General features: G+C 44.3%; 2 protein-coding genes across 15 annotated transcripts in view; one reads left to right on the plus strand and one right to left on the minus strand.

Annotated features, from left to right (window-relative positions):
* Positions 1–2158, plus strand: part of SPTAN1 (spectrin alpha, non-erythrocytic 1) — an 84698-nt gene extending 82540 nt beyond the window's left edge. For all 11 annotated transcript variants that reach the window (XM_075905913.2, XM_075905909.2, XM_075905914.2 and 8 more), the window contains 4 exons: positions 82–135; positions 370–516; positions 915–1062; positions 1830–2158. In XM_075905913.2, the coding sequence (XP_075762028.1) occupies positions 82–135; positions 370–516; positions 915–1062; positions 1830–1955 (475 nt within the window). In that variant the 3' untranslated portion in view covers positions 1956–2158. The remainder of the gene's footprint in view (positions 1–81; positions 136–369; positions 517–914; positions 1063–1829) is intronic.
* On the minus strand, positions 22–18294 carry DYNC2I2 (dynein 2 intermediate chain 2). Of its 4 annotated transcripts, XM_025182603.3 has the most exons (10): positions 18155–18294; positions 14697–14957; positions 12854–12963; positions 11001–11158; positions 5533–5642; positions 5064–5231; positions 4438–4670; positions 3519–3676; positions 2383–2632; positions 22–159 (listed from the first exon to the last, which is right to left on the minus strand). In XM_025182603.3, the coding sequence occupies exons 1-9, from the start codon at positions 18230–18232 to the stop codon at positions 2394–2396; spliced, it is 1515 nt and encodes a 504-aa protein (XP_025038388.3). In that variant the 5' UTR covers positions 18233–18294; the 3' UTR covers positions 22–159; positions 2383–2393. The 4 variants fall into 4 exon arrangements, with proteins under 4 accessions (XP_025038388.3, XP_006119096.3, XP_014426995.3 ...); XM_006119034.5 differs by lacking the exon at positions 22–159 and having other exon boundaries at positions 2221–2632; XM_014571509.4 differs by lacking the exons at positions 22–159; positions 5533–5642 and having other exon boundaries at positions 2221–2632; positions 5064–5251.
* Between the last annotated feature and the right edge of the window lie 52 nt (positions 18295–18346).

Here is an 18346-nt window from a genome sequence, read left to right on the forward strand (position 1 = left end):
TTAATTTGGTATTTGATTAGCCTGTGATCTTCTGCTGCAATTTCATGATCAATTCACTAGCTTTGCTTCTTCATTTTTTAGAAACACTACAGGAGTCACTGAAGAGGCTCTGAAGGAGTTTAGCATGATGTTCAAGTGAGTATGCACACACTCAGCAACCTGGAAAAGTGATTGTAAAGAAATTCTTTAGATTCTTGACACGTGAATGATCTCGACACAAAAAATCAGTGGTGCAGATTCAAGTTGCTTATTCCCCACAAGTATCATGTTCAGAACTTCAGGCTAAAGTATTGTTTGTTCCAGTTTTCAGTTGATTATAAAGTTTAACCAGTTATCTTAAAGTTTCAAGATTCATATTTTCTTTTCTAGACACTTTGACAAAGACAAATTTGGTCGACTGAATCACCAGGAGTTTAAGTCCTGCTTACGTTCTCTAGGCTATGACTTACCTATGGTTGAGGAAGGAGAACCAGATCCGGAGTTTGAAGCTATTCTGGACACTGTAGATCCCAACAGGTATACGGACAGAAGAAAACCTAGTATAAGCCGTTCTGCTAAATGTTCTTATTTATTTTTTAAAGTCTGTGTCAGGCTGCTGCCGGTTTAGCTTCTGCGCATTATTGCATCTTTTCCAAATTCTTTAAATTTTTCCTTTAAATAGTCACTGCTAATTTATAACTTATTAAAACATATCTACACGTGAAGAAATTCTCACTGCCTAGACCCTGTGGCCGGGGCTGTAATTAGACATTTCCAATAAACTAAAATGGTAAGGAATAACGCAGGTCTGGGAAGTTAGAAAGATAAACCTGCAACTAGACCTGCCTGCTTTTATGGGCTGCCAATTCAATTTCATCATACAGTGGTGTTCTGGAAGCAGGTTTGTTTACATGCTGTATGTGTTTTATTGGCAGGGATGGACATGTCTCACTGCAGGAATACATGGCATTTATGATCAGCAGGGAAACTGAGAATGTGAAATCCAGTGAGGAAATAGAAAGTGCTTTCCGTGCCCTTAGTTCAGAGGGCAAGCCCTATGTGACCAAGGAGGAGCTCTATCAAGTAAGTGTCAGTTGAGCAAACCTATCTCCGGACAGACAGCAGCAACTAGCACCATGAAAATTAACTCTTGCTGTTCTGAGCCATCGTACTTTGTGTGTCTTTTTTTTACAAAGCTGACTGGCATAGGTCTACAACAGTTAACTTCCCACCACAAACACTAAAGTACTGCCAACCCCTTTCCTCCACCACTAAAAGATGTTGTTGATGCAGTTAAAGGCTACTTGCTGTGTATATATTGAATTTGCAAGTTTCTTTGGTCTTTTCATGAGGGTGGAGCCAAAGCACTGGTATTCTGTTCTTGTTGCTAGCTCTGTCCTGTTAGTAAGAAGCCAGATTAGTACTTCCCAGATGCACTGAAACTCTAAATTCTTGTTGCTTGCCTTAAATGTAACAGTAATGCCCCCATTCAACTGTATCAAAGTTAAACTACAAAATCTTAAAGCTACCTAAAAGCAGGAGGAGAGGACCAGTCCATAAAGAAAAGTCACCAATTAACAAATTTTCCCTGCTAGTTCCTGACCATGGGAAGGAGATAAGTTCCTCTTGTCAGATCAGTCAGTTACTACTTTTTGTTGGGGGGCAAGAGGGAGGAGGGAAATGTCTTTAATACTGCATAACTGAGCAGGATTCTCAAACTCTTGAATTCCTGTCTATAAACCTACCTCTGAGTAATTCAGAAGTTAGACTGTAAGCATTTTACCATTGAAAACAGCTGAGTCTTCACCGCTGAGTTGCTTCTAACCCTACTCTTCAATTTTTTCTTTTAGAACCTAACCAGGGAACAGGCAGATTACTGCATCTCTCACATGAAACCCTACATGGATAGCAAGGGCCGAGAACTTCCTTCTGCTTATGACTACATAGAATTTACACGTTCACTCTTTGTGAATTGATATAAAAGCACTAACCAGAAAAATACAAAGAACATACTTGTGTTTGCCAACTGTAGCTTTGCATGCATCTCCATCTTTGTGTTCCACAATAATCAGTGCTACTTTCTGATGTAACCTAAAACTGCTTAGCTTACAACTCTTAGAAAAACTTCAAATATTGCAGTGTGCTTCAATAAAGTTACTTGTCCAAACTGCAGCAAAAATTTCAGCTTATGTTTAATCATTTTGATGATCATCAATTTAATTGTAACTTGCAACCTCAGAGTCTACTAGAATCTCTTTATTTACTACATGGCTTTAGTTAAAGATGGTCAGAACGATTAGGACTTTCCATTACAAATATCATGTGTGTTTTACAGACCGGTTTTGAGTAGAAACCGTAACAACCATGTGCTGTAGCAAGAAACAAATAACTGATAACACTGGCCTGTTAGTGTCTCAATCAGGGACTTCATTTGCCAGCTGCTCAAGGTGATTCATTTCTCTTGGTCCCTCTTGAATAAAGTCTGAACTCAGCTGCCATATTTTCAGCATGCCACTGGCATCCCCTGCTGCCAGAAGCTGAGTATGCTTGATGTTAAACTCTATGCAGTACACTTCAGTGTCAGCTGATGCTTGTTTTATAGAAACTGCAGGCTTCTGGGAGCTCTTTCCAAAATCAAACAGATGCACTTCTCCTTTAAAATAAATAATCCACAACAATCATTAGTGTTGAGTAACAGACGACATACTTTTTAGTTCAAGCTTTCACTGCAACCTGGCACCATTGAAGCAATATGATTTCATCTTTTCTCTCCTTCCCTGTGCTGTATCTAGATTAAGCAGTGCTACATTGAAGGAACAGTGTAGATCGGGGTGGGGAACCTTTATTGGATTGGGGACCCACTGACCCCCAGAAAATCAGGTGGGGGTTGCACACAGAAGAAGAAAAAAAACAAAACCCTCACTGAAGTGGCCCTTGACTGAAAAGGTGAAAGACACTCCCCACATTCCCCTTGCACACCAGAGCCTGGGGGGGGAGGGGGTCCAGGCTAGTAGATTTTGGGTGTTCTAGTCACACAAGGGGCTGCGGGGGGGGCCCTGAGCTTTGGGGGCTAGATCCAGGCATACCTGGAGCTGCATTGGGCCCCTGAATCTTAGATTCACCACCCTGGATGTAGATTTACTCACTAGTCAAGGCAGGTTGAAACCAGCTGCTGGCAGAAGTTAAGCTGCAGCCCTGTCAACATCTTTAAATGCTAGGACAATTCAGGACTAGTCAGTTTCTAAAGAGTCAGTCATATTGCAAACTATTAGTGTTAAAAGCCAGTACTTTAAACACAGGAAAGCTGGAAAAAGTTGTAGCCATGGTATGGTACAAATTTCCCATAGCCACACAAAGTGACCTGTTAATTTAGAAACTACTGCATTTTACCATCTGACAGTTTGGAAACCCCAGCTTTCAAACAAATTAAGGTATAGCCACATGGGGAGTGCTGAGCAGTAAGCTTTTACATAGCATAAGTGTTCCAAGTGAGAGAGAACCTGGATTCTCCAACAAATCAGCAGCTAAAGGGTACCTACCTTCTCCAGTGGCAGCTGCAAAGACCAGAGGTCGTACTGGAGACCAGCGCACACTAAACAGATACTTCTTTGATAACTGGAGAGAAATAAGGGGTTGTGCCTGCAGCATGGAGTGTAAGTGAACATGTCCATCAGTGCTGCCACTCAGAAAGAGATTCCTGAAAAGAAATTAAAAACTTAGGGAATCAATATTAAGAACACAGAGCAGAGTTCACTTACTTAAGCAGCCTGAGAGTTGGTCTACATTAGCTCTGTTACTGCTATGTGGTTTCATGACCATTCTGACTGAATGGATCAAGGTTCCTCAAATTTATCTTTACTCAGTTGCGTATTTACTAAGGTTTTGTTAGTCATGAATTGCAGTCACATGAAGCACTGCACCTTTCGTCTTGTATTAAAAGATCAGGATTCAGGAGTCTACTGTGATCTGGTCTTTTCCATGCAAAATGTATGCTGTACCATGACTATCCCTCATGTTCATGAAGACAGATTTATGGACATTTAAAAGGGTTTGTGTTTAAATGGTGTGCTTACAGTCTGTAGATGTACACAAGTTACAAGTAGAGTGATAGGCAATTGAGAATGATAGCCTGTTTCCTATCTCCTAACATTGCTGTTAATGGAATTCTGGGAAGAATTGTCCTGAATAAAGAGCCAAGTGGAAATAAGTTTAGCTTTGGTGGAAACGGGGATAATATTACGGGCGTCAAAGGCATATTCAGCTTTACTGTATGTTAGTGCAACCCCCTTTACGCTAACAGCATTCCCTTTAAACAGCTTTCCAATGTGACAAATATAGTAGGACTTTGGTCCTTGTTTGGATCTCCCCCAAACCGCAGGTCACTCAGGAAAGCCACCATAAGAACCAGATGGTAGTGTAACTAACATTTGGTGCCAATGTAGTCTGCCCATTACTTGCCTGTGGAAAGGTGAGCAGCTTACACTGTACACAGGTCCACCATGAGGAGTAAAGGCAAACTGTGCAGGTGCCTTGAGAGGAACAGAGGTGCCTGTCCTAGGGACAGCGGTGTTCTCTACTGCAGTGGAGCACTTGAGAGAATATCCACCTTCCACACCAATGATAAACACACTGGGATCAAAGTGGGAGAAAGAGAGCGCGGTCACGCCCACAGCTGACTCCCCACGTGCATGCTAGGAAAAAGGGGACAAACCATCCATGAGACAACTCAAATTGAATCTACATACACATGACCTGCAACAACCATTCTGTTTTCTTTTTACAGAACTGAGTCTTCTACTAAAGGTTCAGGATGGAGAACTTAGCTTACAGGTCTCATTATTTAAGACAAGGCCACTGCACCTAGAACTTAAGTGGTCATTTTCCAAGCTTATCTTGTGGATTGGGAATGGGAAAGCCAACATTTATTGTGCTGCTTGATAAATGGGCTTCATTCTCTGTTCCTTTTCCCCCATCAAATGAAAACTGTAGTCTTCTAATTGCTCTCATACCCAAGCTATCGTAATTCACACCTAGCCCTTTAAAGGTTGTATCAAGTCAATGTTATCTGGAATTACTGAACTAACCTTCTTAAGTTTCATACTCCAAGGGATCTGCTGAGCTACTAAGGCAAATCCTTCAGCTAACGTCAGCTGACCATCTTTCTCTGTCTGCCACACGAGGATCTTTCCATCTGTGGATACGCTCAGAATCTGGAAGTGGTGACTGTGCTTTGAGTCCTGTAACCAGTCAACCTTTTCCCAATATAAGAAAACTGTGAAAAGAGGCCTCAGCAAGTCCAGTGACTCCACATTTAAAAACATTACTAAATCTCAGGACAAAAGACATTAGGTGACACTACTAGCAACCCAATCGCAGGAGGATTTGCCCTATTTAACTGTCTTGAAATTAATCTATTGACTGTAAAGATTTCAATGCAATTGTGCAAGTACTACTCATGTCCAGGAAATAAAGCGATGAAATGCCAGGATTGTGATGTCTCCCCTGCCATCGAGCCCAATGAATGTCCCACTAGTTTGGACTTTGCCCTGTTACCTGATAGACTGGATCTGTATGAGTGTCATCTGTCATCCCTGTTCTCCCAATCAAGGGGTCTTCTACCCTGCTCGTGTCCCATATCAAGATCTCCCCACTGTAAAGGCCACCTGTAGATGACAAATGGCTACTAAAGAACGTGGACGCAATGCTATGTAAAACAGCTTGAGATAACCATGGGTATGAATAGGCAGAGCTATTGCACCACCTAGTGGTGTCCAATGGTAGAACCTTCTAGCAGTGTCCAGTGTTTTAGCACCTCCTCCTCCCCTTGACCTTAATGTTCTGAAAGACAAGAGCACAGCAACTTCTACCATCAGTTTCTTCCACCACAAACCAGATATGCAGAATAAACTAAGAGGAGCAGGCAGTGTGAATATGCAAAGTATCATTAAGCACTCCAGTTACATATAAGTAATCTTCCTTTTTTCAACTGGCTCTGTATTTAGGATGTAAAATCCTGGTTAGGTGGTTAATGGGCTAAACAAAGTGTTTAACTGGTTAACTGTGGGGAGGCTGTCCCCCATCTGTGACATGGTTAGCCCAGCCAAGTTGGAACAACCCTCAACCAATGGCAGGGATGTGGGCAGGGGGCTGCTCTGGCCAGATCAGGTCAAGCCCACTGCACCACACTGTATGCTGAGGAGCTGCTCCAGCTGGAGCAGCCCTCCCCCTGCCCCTGGGTTAACAGGTTATCAGTATGCTTACCTGGCTAAGAGGCATGATTACCAGTTAACTCTTTACATCCCTACTCTGAATATTCCAATTTATGGGATAGATTGATAGGCAGGGCTGAAAATAACGTGGAGACAGGAACAGTGTCCTTATAAAATGGCAACTGAAGCACTGCTCGACCAAATCTACCATCAGTTTGGGAAACAAAATCAAGAGCATAATGCTTAGTGTAAGTGTATACAAAATTCCAGATCAGTCCTGAAGATAGCAGAAGCAAACAAAAGCAGCTGTCACAGCTCTGGCAGAATGTGATTGTATGTTTTTTAATGCCTCTATAGTCTAGGAAGATGACACAACCCATGTGATTCTCAGTGTAAGATACAAAAAACCATTTTAAATCAGTTTAAATAATATGCAAGAGTTCTTACATCCAAAGTATATAAAACAGATTCCCCCTTATTCATATGTGGCTTTGGGGGGAAATGCCTGCATATTAATTAATTGACAGGACAGCAATACTAACTACTGTTAATGATTAGTTATTGTTAAACTAACAAAGCAAGGGATAAATGACACTTGCAATGCAAGAGAGCCAAAGTTCCAAAAGTTGTCTTTGTTGGTAAGAAGGAATTGAGGGACAGTTGGATTGGCAGGGTCACATGTAGGGGGTCACACCACTGCCTCTCCAGGAGGCTCCATGGCTGACCCTATGGGTAGCAGCTAGGGTAAACATTTTCTGGCAGCTGTGCACACCTCATCTGGAATACATATGAGCAAACATTCGAAGAAGAAAAAAAAAAAAGTAGTTCTTATGCGTGAACTGATTTTTGCCAAAAGTGGCACCTGACTTTTCAGTCAATCAATTATTTGACAGGATGGACATTAAATTATTTGTGCTAGATGGACCTTTGGTCTGACCCCGTATGGCTGTTTGACTGTACCTATGTCATACCCATCCTCATTCTCTGCTGTCAGAGTAGTCAACAACAGGGAACTGCAGGGCAGTTGGGTCGTCAGGATCATATATTGGGCACCGCACTGGCGCCACTCCAGGGAGCTCCACAGCCAACCAAGAGGTAGCAGCTAGCATAAAAGCTTTCTGGCGGCCAGGCAGGCAGCACACATGCACCTCAACTGGAATAGAACTGAGCAGTGCATCTCAAACAACGGTAACAAAGGTAACCATTTAATCTTTATGAAAACAAGTACACGAATCAGCCATCAAGGCATTCAATTCACTCACCCTTCTAGCTGACATTGATGATAACAAATGAGCTCTTAACAGATAAATAATATAATGAACACTCAACTCAAGATTTATAGGATGACTTTTTAAGTGTACCCAAGACCAAACTGAAATTTCAAGATGGAACACGTTGGAGGGACACGTTATGTGAACAGAGGCCTGCAAATCCTCAGTGGGTCTCTGCGTCCGCGAATGTGGATGCGGATATCTGCAGCTCATTTTTGCGGATACTGATATGGATACAAGATTTTGGCATCTGCACAGGGCTCTGCATAAACCTTTCAAAAACTCCTTAATTGCACTGTGTGCCAACTGCAATCTACCATCAACTAAAACATGATACTCAGAGATAGCTGTCAAGTGAATTGTCAGAGTTGGATCACTACTAAATTTTAAATGTATTGTTCTATGACATGGGTTATGTAAATTAAGGGAGAAGAATTAGATTTTCCCTACATCCAAGCCACAACTCTGGTCCAATTCAAGTAATAACACTTTCTTGGAGACAGCTTCAAGAGTTAAATAGTTATATCCTGTACAGACAAGGAATATGACCACTCATGAGTAGACAAAATCCAATCACTCAGGCTGTCAACTGAAGAGATTAAAGGTCCAGATGAAGAATTCTGACTTCTTGCTGAGACAGCAGATCTGAAAACAGAGCAAGACGCATGAAGACTCCAGGGCTGTGTCTACACTGGCGGATTGTTGTGCCAGAAGTATGCAAATGAGGCTAAGCATGGAATATTGCTGAAAATAATCAGCGTAGCGGCGTTGCGCAAGAGGGTTTTTCTTGCACAAGAAAGGCAGTGTAGACAGCTCCTTCTAGCGCAAGAGCCTCTTCCGCAAAAATGGTGGCTCATTAGGTATGCAAAATGAGGCTTGGCTTAGCCCCATTTGCATACTTCTGGCGCAACAACCCGCCAGTGTAGACATAGGCCAGGAGACAGCCACCAGACATTGGTTTAACTACTGCTGATACAGCCAAGATGAGACAATAAGAATCATCCTTGCTCTTTCTTAACATATTCTCCCTCACAACCTTTTGGATCAATGGAAAGGGAAGAAAAGCATATAGCAGACACTTTTCCAGTGTAGAAGGAAAGCATCTGATGTAGACCGACTGTCCCTGCCTGTTCTAGAAAAGATGACACTTTTTGTTGAACCTCATTGCAAACAGGTCCACATTTGGTCAAGTTCAGCTGGAAAATATGGTCTGAACCATGACCAAAAGTGAAGGGAGTAAGGCGGCCAAATTTAACATGTGGAACCAGAACTGCTGATTGTATTTGTTCGAGTTTGATTTTGTTCAGGTTTCATAAGTCTAAAAATTGGATGAACCCCTGGTGCTTTTTCTGCACCAGAAAGTGCCTCATTATAAAACCCCTGACCATTCAGGTACTCTGAGAACTAAGGGTGTGAGGGGTACTGCAGCAGCCATAGGCTCCCAGCTGGCATCCCATATGCCAAAGGCTCTGTTGCCACCCTCGCACACCCAGAGTCCCTGCTGCCACCCCATGCACTAGGCGACTCAGCTACCATCTCCACGTTCTGCAGTCTTGGCTGCCACCTTGCTGGCTGGCTCTGCTGACAGCCCCACACACTGGGAGGTCTCTTCCCATCCCTGTGTACCATGGGCTTTGCTCCTTGTTTCAGCGGCAGGGTAAGGAGGCTGGATTTCAGCACTCCCACTCTTAAAAATGTTCCTGTGCCGGTGCTATCAGAAACAATTTCTTTATCTCTGAAAGTAAAACAGTCTCATGACAAGGTTAATAGATTCATAGATTCAAGGTGAGAAGGGACCAATATGATCATCTAGTCTGACCTCTTGGAGCATGTGTTTTAGAAAAACATCCTTTCTTGATTTTAAAATTCTCAGTAATGGAGAATTCACAACGAGGCTTGGTAAATTGTTCCAATAGTTAATTACTCTTACCATGAAAAAGGTACTCCTTACTTCCAATCTGAATTTGTCTAGCTTAGACTTTCAGACAATCATTATTATGCCTTCCTCTGCTAGATGGAAGAGTCCATTAAGGGGGGACATGATAGCGGTTTTCAAATATCTAAAAGGGTGTCACAAGGAGGAAGGAGAAAATTTGTTCCTCTTGGTTTCTGAGGACAGGACAAGGAGTAATGGGCTTAAAGTGCAGCAGGGGAGGTTTAGATTGGACATTAGGAAAAAATTCCTAACTGTCAGGGTGGTCAAATATTGGAATAAATTGCCAAGGGAGGTGGTGGAATCTCCCTCTCTGGAGATATTTAAGAACAGGTTGGATAGACATCTGTCAGGGATGGTGTAGACGGAGCTTGGTCCTGCCTTGAGGGCGGGGGGCTGGACTCGATGACCTCTTGAGGTCCCTTCCAGTCCTATTATTCTATGATTATTAAATATTTGTTCCCCATGTAGATACTTACAGAGCATAATCAAGTTGCCTCTTAATTGTCTCTTTGTTAAGCTAAAAAGATGCACACTGGAGTGCACCCATATGGTACAGTATAAGAGGTACTGCCAGCTTCCCCCCACCTCCATTCCTTCTTGCTAGAAACTCTGACATTGGGGAAGGAGAGCAGGTCATGGAATGGACATGAGCAACATACCACAAAGAACACCAGTGAGAAAAGATAACTGTCTTTTCTTCTTCGAGTGCTTGCTCATATCCATTCCATGTAAGGTGACTCCCAAACAATAACCAACAGAGGCAAGTAAGAGTTCATGGGCATGAAGCTTATAACACAGCTCTGCATCATCTCTGGCCTGCTGGGCGATAGTGTAATGCTATGTGAATGTGTGAACCAAAGATCACATTGCAGGCTCTGCAGATGTCCTGGATGGCAACATGCATCAGGAAGGCTGCCAGGCACACTTGTCAAGGTTTGGAAAGTGACTGAGGAAGTGCACTGCCATTCCCCTTGGGAGGAGTCCCAGGTTGCCCTTAAGAGAAAATCAGCAGCAGCAGTTGAAGGAAATAAGGGATCGGAATGTTAGATAGCATGTTAGTGAATAGTTGTGTAACCGCATCAAATGTTAGTGGTTACATGACTATTTCATAGTCCCCAGAGGCAGGGCCACCAGCCACTGTGCTCCTGGCCCCACATCCAGGGAGCCCCTGCCACCCCGCGCTGCTGCCTCTGATACAGAGCTCCTCATGGACAGTGCCCCTGTCTGTGCGGAGAGACAGACCCCACGTGGACAGGGGCTGCTGCTGTGGAGCAGCCTGTCCACAGTAAGCCTAAGCCCACTGTAGACAGAGGCTGCTTTGCAGCAGCCTCCTCTACCCTCACCCTCCCCACCGTGCTGCTGCCTATGATAGAGGGTGGGGTGAGAGGCAGCACCACAGAGCTGGCGTCCCATATGTGTCAGCTCCTGCCTGCCCCCCTCATTCTTCACGCTTCTGCCTCTCTAGCGAGGGGAGGGGGAAATGGATGTAGTCAACAGGATTAACCGATAAACCCAGGTTTATCAGTTAATCATGTAGTAATCTACACATTGACATCCCTAATAAGGGAACAATTAAAAATGAAATCCAAAGCAAGAGTAGTCTACCAACGATCAACGAAGGCTGCGATGGATGGAAAGCCAGGCACATGACTGAACTAGGAACATCTACTACTAGATCGGGACGCTTTGGATTTAACCCCCTTCTGTCCAGGTTCCAGGTACAAACGTAGGATTTTTCTGTGCTCCAGTCCCCATCATCCAGTCTGGAAGAGAAATCAAGGGGGAAGTTATACGTTAGCCAGGCACTGTTACCCAGAGACACTCAGTCAAGCAGAGTTCCAGCTACATTTCCACTTCCCTTCACATGTGCTCTGTGGGACTACAAAAGGCTTTGTTTAGAGGAGGCTGTTCTTTGATACAAACTATTACTACAGGCAGGACCTATTAACTATACCAATATGGGAATAGCCTGGAATCTACATTGGGGAAAGTTACTTTGCAGCCAACATTCAGAGAGAGCACACATTTCCTCCTTTTTATGTTACCAAAAGCAATTGTTCCAGAGAGGATGAAAAGCTAAGACATTTCATCTCAACGAGTTCAGGGTTTGAAAGTGCTTTAGTGTGTAAGAGTCTTGTGCTGCTCAGTAATGACCACTGCTGCTGAAGAAGAACTGGCAGGGGTTGAAGTGCTACTCAGTCCTGTGGGGCCAGGAAAGAGTAGCCACCAAGTGTACCCTCGATGCTGGCGTAAAGGCTCTGATAGGGATGTACAACAATTTCCACCACCCATCCCAAAGACAAAATGAAGCATTTGTTTAATTAGCCACCACTGTGATGGCATTTTTGCTGAAGCCACACAAACACGAAGTTTCATTCACACAAAGTTGCACTTCCAAATAATGAAGACAACATTAAACAACTCATGCCACTGACATTTCTTAAGGCCTAAATCCAATTTCATTACCATCATGTTTACTTGCCCAAATTAAGTTGCCCTCATGATTTGTTTCATTTTGTAGCTCTTGAAGGCTAAAGGAAATAAACATCTCAAAAGACAAAGTTCTGCTTCCTTCTGTTTTGTAGCTATCTCATTTACTTTGTTTTTATAAGCATGCAACCGCTGTTTGTTAGGGTCAGTGCAAATCCATGACAATTACTGCCACATGCAATGTCCCCAGAACTGGAAATACCATTGAAACACAAATATGTAATCACATTGAATCTGCAAATCCCAATCAACTCCACAATGATAGGATCCACTTTCTGAAATAATGGGTTTCCCAGAATAAGGCACTGGAAACTATGTTTGTGGGAAAGTAAAATCAGAGAAGCAACTGCAACAATGACTAGTTTACTCGGTCCCAGCAGTGGGAAGACTACTAGCATAGCTGGTGCTATTATAATAGCAATCTCTGTCCATAGTGGCAATAACAGAACAAAGTAAAATTATGGTTAGCCTTGCTGAAAGAAAATCTAATCCAAATACTATCTGGCATATAGGTACACTTCTGAGAGCATTTGTGTGTATGGGTCCCAGGTGTATTCTATACGGGCCAGGAGACCACATGATGGCTAGCAAGACATTGTCTAATGAAGGCAAGTATGCACAGCCAGCTATCCCACACATATTCACACACTGCAGACACATACAAACATACACCACCTCTTTACATTATTCAGCAAAATCTGCCTACAAACAAAACACTGAGACAATACAGAGTAGCTTGGGGACTGAAGATAATGGATAAGGGAAAGAATATTGAGCTAAATCAGAACTGCACTTGGGTTCTGATTTCTCTGAATATCAATTAAATATCAATCTTTCGCAACATAAATAAGTTGCTTATACTCTTGGTTAGCTATCATGAACATTATCCAACATTTCTGAATGCACATCAGCCTGAAATGTCTCTCAGTCCACTCTCAGTTGTGCACTGGATCAACTTAGATGCTCACCTGCCATAAGAACATGCAACAACTGATCCAGTGGCATTCCAGGAGATGCTAGTCACCTGCAATTTCTGATCCTGAGCCTCTGGGTATGACAAGCTATGCAAACAGGACACCTGGAAAAGTAAAATCCAAATACTGAGTCAACAACATATTGAGATGCTGAAAATTAGGATCTACTAGGGGACTGTGTCCTCTATTCACTATGCTCGCAAACACCCCTTTCTCTGGGGGTAGGTGTCTGGCCGGGAGAAGGGGGCAGGAGCAAACAGGGGTGCAGGGTCTTGGTGGAAGGGATGAGTGAGGAACCTAGGGGTGTGAGGTCTCTTGCCATGCTACCAGCGCTGCCAGCAGGCCGGCATCTATGAAATGGGAGGGGAGAAGGCACAGGATCCATCCCCATGCGCCACCTGGAACAGTATCTGCTTGTCTCTAGGCCCTGCCCTGAATCTCCCCAGCCCACTTGCCTGCCATGTGGCTTTCCTTTGTGCTGTCCGGGCCTGGCCACAGCACTTGGGGGCCATACTGCAGGTCTCCTCCCTGAGGGTATGTCTACACTAGCCACCCTAACACTAGCCACTCTAGTTCAAACTAGGGTGGCTAATGTAGTCATTTGAACTTGCAAATGAAGCCCGGGATTTAAATATCCCACGCTTTATTTGCATGTTCCTGGGCGCCACCATTTTTAAATGCCCCATAGTTCGAACTACCTTCCCTTGGCTACACGCGGCACGGGCTAGGTAGTTCGAATAAAGCTCCTAATTCGAACTACCGTTACTCCTCATTGCAGGGGGGGACAGCAGGGCAGTGTCTGAGCAGGCAAGCTGGAGTTTTGGCTGGGAGCAGTGAGTGTGAAGGGGCTGGTGCATGGAGGGGTTGCAGCCAGTAGGACTGCGGGCAAAGAGGCCGGTCAGTGGGGAAGCCTGCCAGTGGCACTGTTAGCATGGTGAGAGGCCATTTCTGGGGGCAGAGGGCATGTTCTGGGCTTAAGAGTTGGGGGCGTGGCAATGTGGAGTGATGATATGACGTCACTCTGTGATCCCATAGGGAAAAAAATGTATATATAAAGAGAGAGAGATTCAGAGACCGAAAAAAGCAGCATGTTATCAGCACAGACCAATATCCTGCTCAGGATTCATACTTCCACTCTGTCTTTCTAGCAGCAGAGTCTGGGGAGACACAAACTGTGGTTTATAGATACAGGTAAGACAGAAGATTGCCTCCTGTTGAGAGCATCACACACAAAACTCTGCATGTTCCCACCAATCAACTACAGAAATACTAAGGAGCCCATGACCCAAAGGTTTGTAATAGCCTACTCCATAATTTGGGGGGTTTAAGATCTACACTGTGATTTCAAGCCTTCATCTGATAAGAGGTAACAATAAACATACCCAGCACGCACCAATAGCTACCAGGTGTCCACATTCCTGGACACTTGCACACCGGATAACTGTCACGTAAACAAGTAAAACTGCCAAGCCATAAGCACTGCAATTACTTCCAAACACTGCCAGGTAATTATTAATATGCTATTCCCTGAAGAATATGGCAGAAAGATCTAAATGAACAGACCGTTAAAGCTGCATTGGTTCCTGAGATGAGGAAACTAACCTACTCCAATTATAAGCTACCTTTCGATTAAGCCAATATTACATACTGTTGCTATTCAGAACAGGTTACCTGATTAGACTGGGGTGAAGGCAAAAGGTGAGAGAATACTTATTTTCTTATTAACAGAGTTTAGCAATGACAATCTCAGCACCAGGTAACAGAGCCAACTATTCCACATTTGTTACTATGAGCCCTGTCTACTTTGATTATATTGCTCTGAATGCTATCAACCCACCGTTTCATTCTGATCTATCCAGTTCACCTCAAAGCCATCGAAGGCATGACTTCTCCAGTTTTTATTCAGCTCTTTGATAACAACTTCCTCTACTCCCTGAAGGAACGAGAGCAGGCCAGTATAATCCACCAGAGCTTCCTGCTGGAGATCCAAGTATTGAATAGTCTCTTCACTTTGCTCAGTCTGCATGCCAGCATCTCGACTGGAACAGGACTGGACTGCAGCCTCCTCTGTTGAGATCTCCCCAGTCTGGCAACTTTTCTGTTAGAAGAATGTTCTACAATTGAAACTCAATAAAAGAGAGGTGCACAGAGGCCCATTTGGGACTTTTTTCTTTTGTCACTCAATATACTGATTCAAATGTGACCTTGCATATTGGGTTCCTGTCTAATTGGTGGCTTGTATGCACTGTGAAGTCTTTCAAGCACAAACAGTTCTTGGGACAGTGGAGATCATGTTTAACAAAGAAAAGGTGGACCAGCCTGGCTGGAGCAGCTCACCACTGGCAGGGGGCCACTCCAGTCTAACCTGGCTTGAGCACCTCCCTACCTGCCTCTTTTTTAAGTGGTTAACTGATTAAACATAACAGTTAACTGGTTAAATGGGATTTTACATTTCTACTCTATATATGTCCAATAGAATGAACTATGGGAAAGTAACTAGTTGTTTTAAATACATTTTAAATAAAACAAACTTCATTCTATTTAGGTATTTATATTTTATACTATGACTATAATCATGATGTCTCAGCACTGTACAAGACATACAGCAAGTCAGCCCTTGGCCCAGACTGGATCCTTTTAACATCTCCCACAGGGTTACAGAGCCTACATTCACAAAGAGCACCACAATCTTTTTAGAAATGCACTGAGCTCATTTCTGGTTTGTTTTTCTATCCAAAATCTGCTGCCTAGATTTTCTTCAGCATTCCATATGTTTCAGTCCCAGCAAACCAGTGAGATACCTAATGAGAAATAAAGCTGCTGATGGAACGGTAATATGTATTCAGCAAGTCAGAGAAGTTTTTCAAAGCAGGAAAGCTGGAATGAAGGAATAAATGGAGGACCAGATTACAATTAGCACTTCCATTATGAAAGTGTGAACACTGACACTTCTGAATGTAGACTGTAAAACTGAAATTCGCGTGGCAGGACTTGTTTTAAGTGCTTGTATTATGCACGCAAAATTAGCTTCCTATGTAGGATTACAGGAGCCAAAGATCTTGGAACAGTGTAGAACAGTGGTTTTCAATCTACAAGTCATGACCCAGTACTGGGTCATGGAATGTCAGGCACTGGGTCTCATTGCTCAGGGTGATCAGGTGATCAGTGGGAGTGCTAAGGCTGCCTTTCCTGGCACCACAGACTGTACTGCGCCCCAGAAGCGGCCAACAGCAGGACTATCTCTTTGGTGGGCTTTGTGCACTGCCCTTGCTCCAGGCACTAGCTCTGCACTCCAATTGGATGGGAACCTCCTTCTAGGGCACAGCATGTTCTGTTAGAAGAAGCAGGAACCCTGCCTTAGCCCCCCCCCACTTCCGTCCTGCCCCAGTCCAAAGCTGAAGCCCCCTCCTATATCCCAAAGCTCTCATACTTGGCTTCACCCAGGAGCCCACATCCTAGTCAAATTATGTTGGGTAGCAGGCATTAATAATTTTCTTCAACTGTGCCACAAGAAAAAATTGTTTTGAAAAACCGCTGATGTAGAAGATTTACAGCAGAAGAAACAGTCTCCCAACACACTTGACTGAAATACACTTTGGCTACGTCTACACTGGCATGATTTTCCGGAAATGCTTTTAACGGAAAAGTTTTCCATTAAAAGCATGTTCGGAAAAGAGCGTCTAGACTGGCAGGACACTTTTCCGCAAAAGCACTTTGTGCGGAAAAGCGTCCGTGGCCAATCTAGACGCGCTTTTCCGCAAAAAAGCCCCGATCACCATTTTCGCGATCAGAGCTTTTTTGCGGAAAAGAAATCTCTGCTGTCTACACTGGCCCTCCTGCGCAAAAGTCTTTCGGAAAAAGACTTTTGCCCGAACGGGAGCAACATAGTATTTCCGCAAAAGCACTGACAATCTTACATGAGATCGTCAGTGCTTTTGCGGAAATTCAAGCGGCCAGTGTAGACAGCTGGCAAGTTTTTCCGCAAAAGCAGATGATTTTGCGGAAAAACTTGCCAGTCTAGACACAGCCTTTAGGTGTGAATGCTGGGATTCCAAAAAGCACAACCCTACCTGGAAGAAGTTTTTTTAAACCTAGGGGGTGGTGGCCCCTGCTCGCTATGCTCACCAACCCCCCTTTCTGGGGACAGGCAGTCCCCGCTCTCTGACCTGGCCGCCTCAGAGGATGACAAAGACAAGGGAAAATATTTCACCTTCCACTGAAGATGAAGAGTTATTTCTTAAATCTATGCTTTTCTGATTTCTTAGGCTTTGTGAAATACTCTTCTCAGCTTTTTATTTACCAAATAAGAATGAGGCTGGGGAAGAAGAAAGGAAGGGGCAGCTGAAAAAGGAGAGAGATGGCTCCAAGGAAGAAGTACATGATTTAGAAGATTTTGTTGACATGTGAGGACTTCAGGCCCAATGGACACACCAGAAGAAAACCAGAGGGCTGATGACCCATCAGAGAAGGCCAGTGGAGTCCCAAAAGGGGTAGTGCCAATTGGTGTCTTAAGTTATGGCCAGGGAGAATTCAAGATGGGTAGAGTACATAAATATAACAAGGAGGATATACAGTTTGCACCACTTAGGCACAGTACCAGTGATGATAAAGTAACAGCAGAAACTTCCATGCACTCTTAATTTATTTTCTTATTCCAATAATTCAGACAAAGCTTTATCAGAAGACCTGTAAGGGCAATAGTAATGACAGGTCATGATTTTCTTAGCAGGCAAGGCCTTCTTGGAAAACAAACCGGTGTCATGTTTTGCCATTCAGCATGTGCTGGCAACAGGAACACAGTTCATTTTCTCTCCTGGATAGAACACTTTAAATGTCCACTCCATATTTCAAAGAAGGAAGCTGGTGGTAGCACTGTGAGCTCTTTTGCCAGCCAATCAGACCTAGGTGGTAAAGGTGAACCAAATAAGAGTATCAATGCGGCCCTCACGATGAGGTAAACAGTGTGTCACACCGAGCCTGTGCCTCATTCTGTGGCATCCAGACTTTGAGGGACTTGCTCACTCCAGGGCTACCACGACAGACATGTCCCTGGGCTTCCTACAGCAGCCAGTTTTATTTGGGGAAACCCCCGCAGGTTCCCCACAGGCTGTTGCATTTGTTTCTAGGCGTTGATCGCTGCTTTAAATGAGAGGGGCTCCCGCGGCTTCCCCCACGGCAAGTGGATCATGGACACGGACGGAGCCTACCTACAGAAGAAAGGGCCGAGGTCCCCACCAAGCCACTGCCGCGACGGCCGGCCCCTGCCTCCCCACCCGCCCCCGCCACGGCTCTCACCGCCTCGCAGCGGGTCCCCTGGTCTCTTCGCCACAGCGACTCTATATCGGCACCGCGCGCCAGCCCGTCCCCGAACATCGCGGCGACGAGGGAGAGCGGAGCGGGAGCGGGATTGGCGCGTCTCTCTAGAAGCACAGAAGCCTGGAGTCCCGATCTGGAGGGGCCCGGCTTGACCTCTCTAGAGCCGCCATC

Source organism: Pelodiscus sinensis, chromosome 23, assembly GCF_052426305.1.
Source record: "Pelodiscus sinensis isolate ZL-2025 chromosome 23, ASM5242630v1, whole genome shotgun sequence".
NCBI classification, from domain to species: Eukaryota; Metazoa; Chordata; order Testudines; family Trionychidae; genus Pelodiscus; species Pelodiscus sinensis.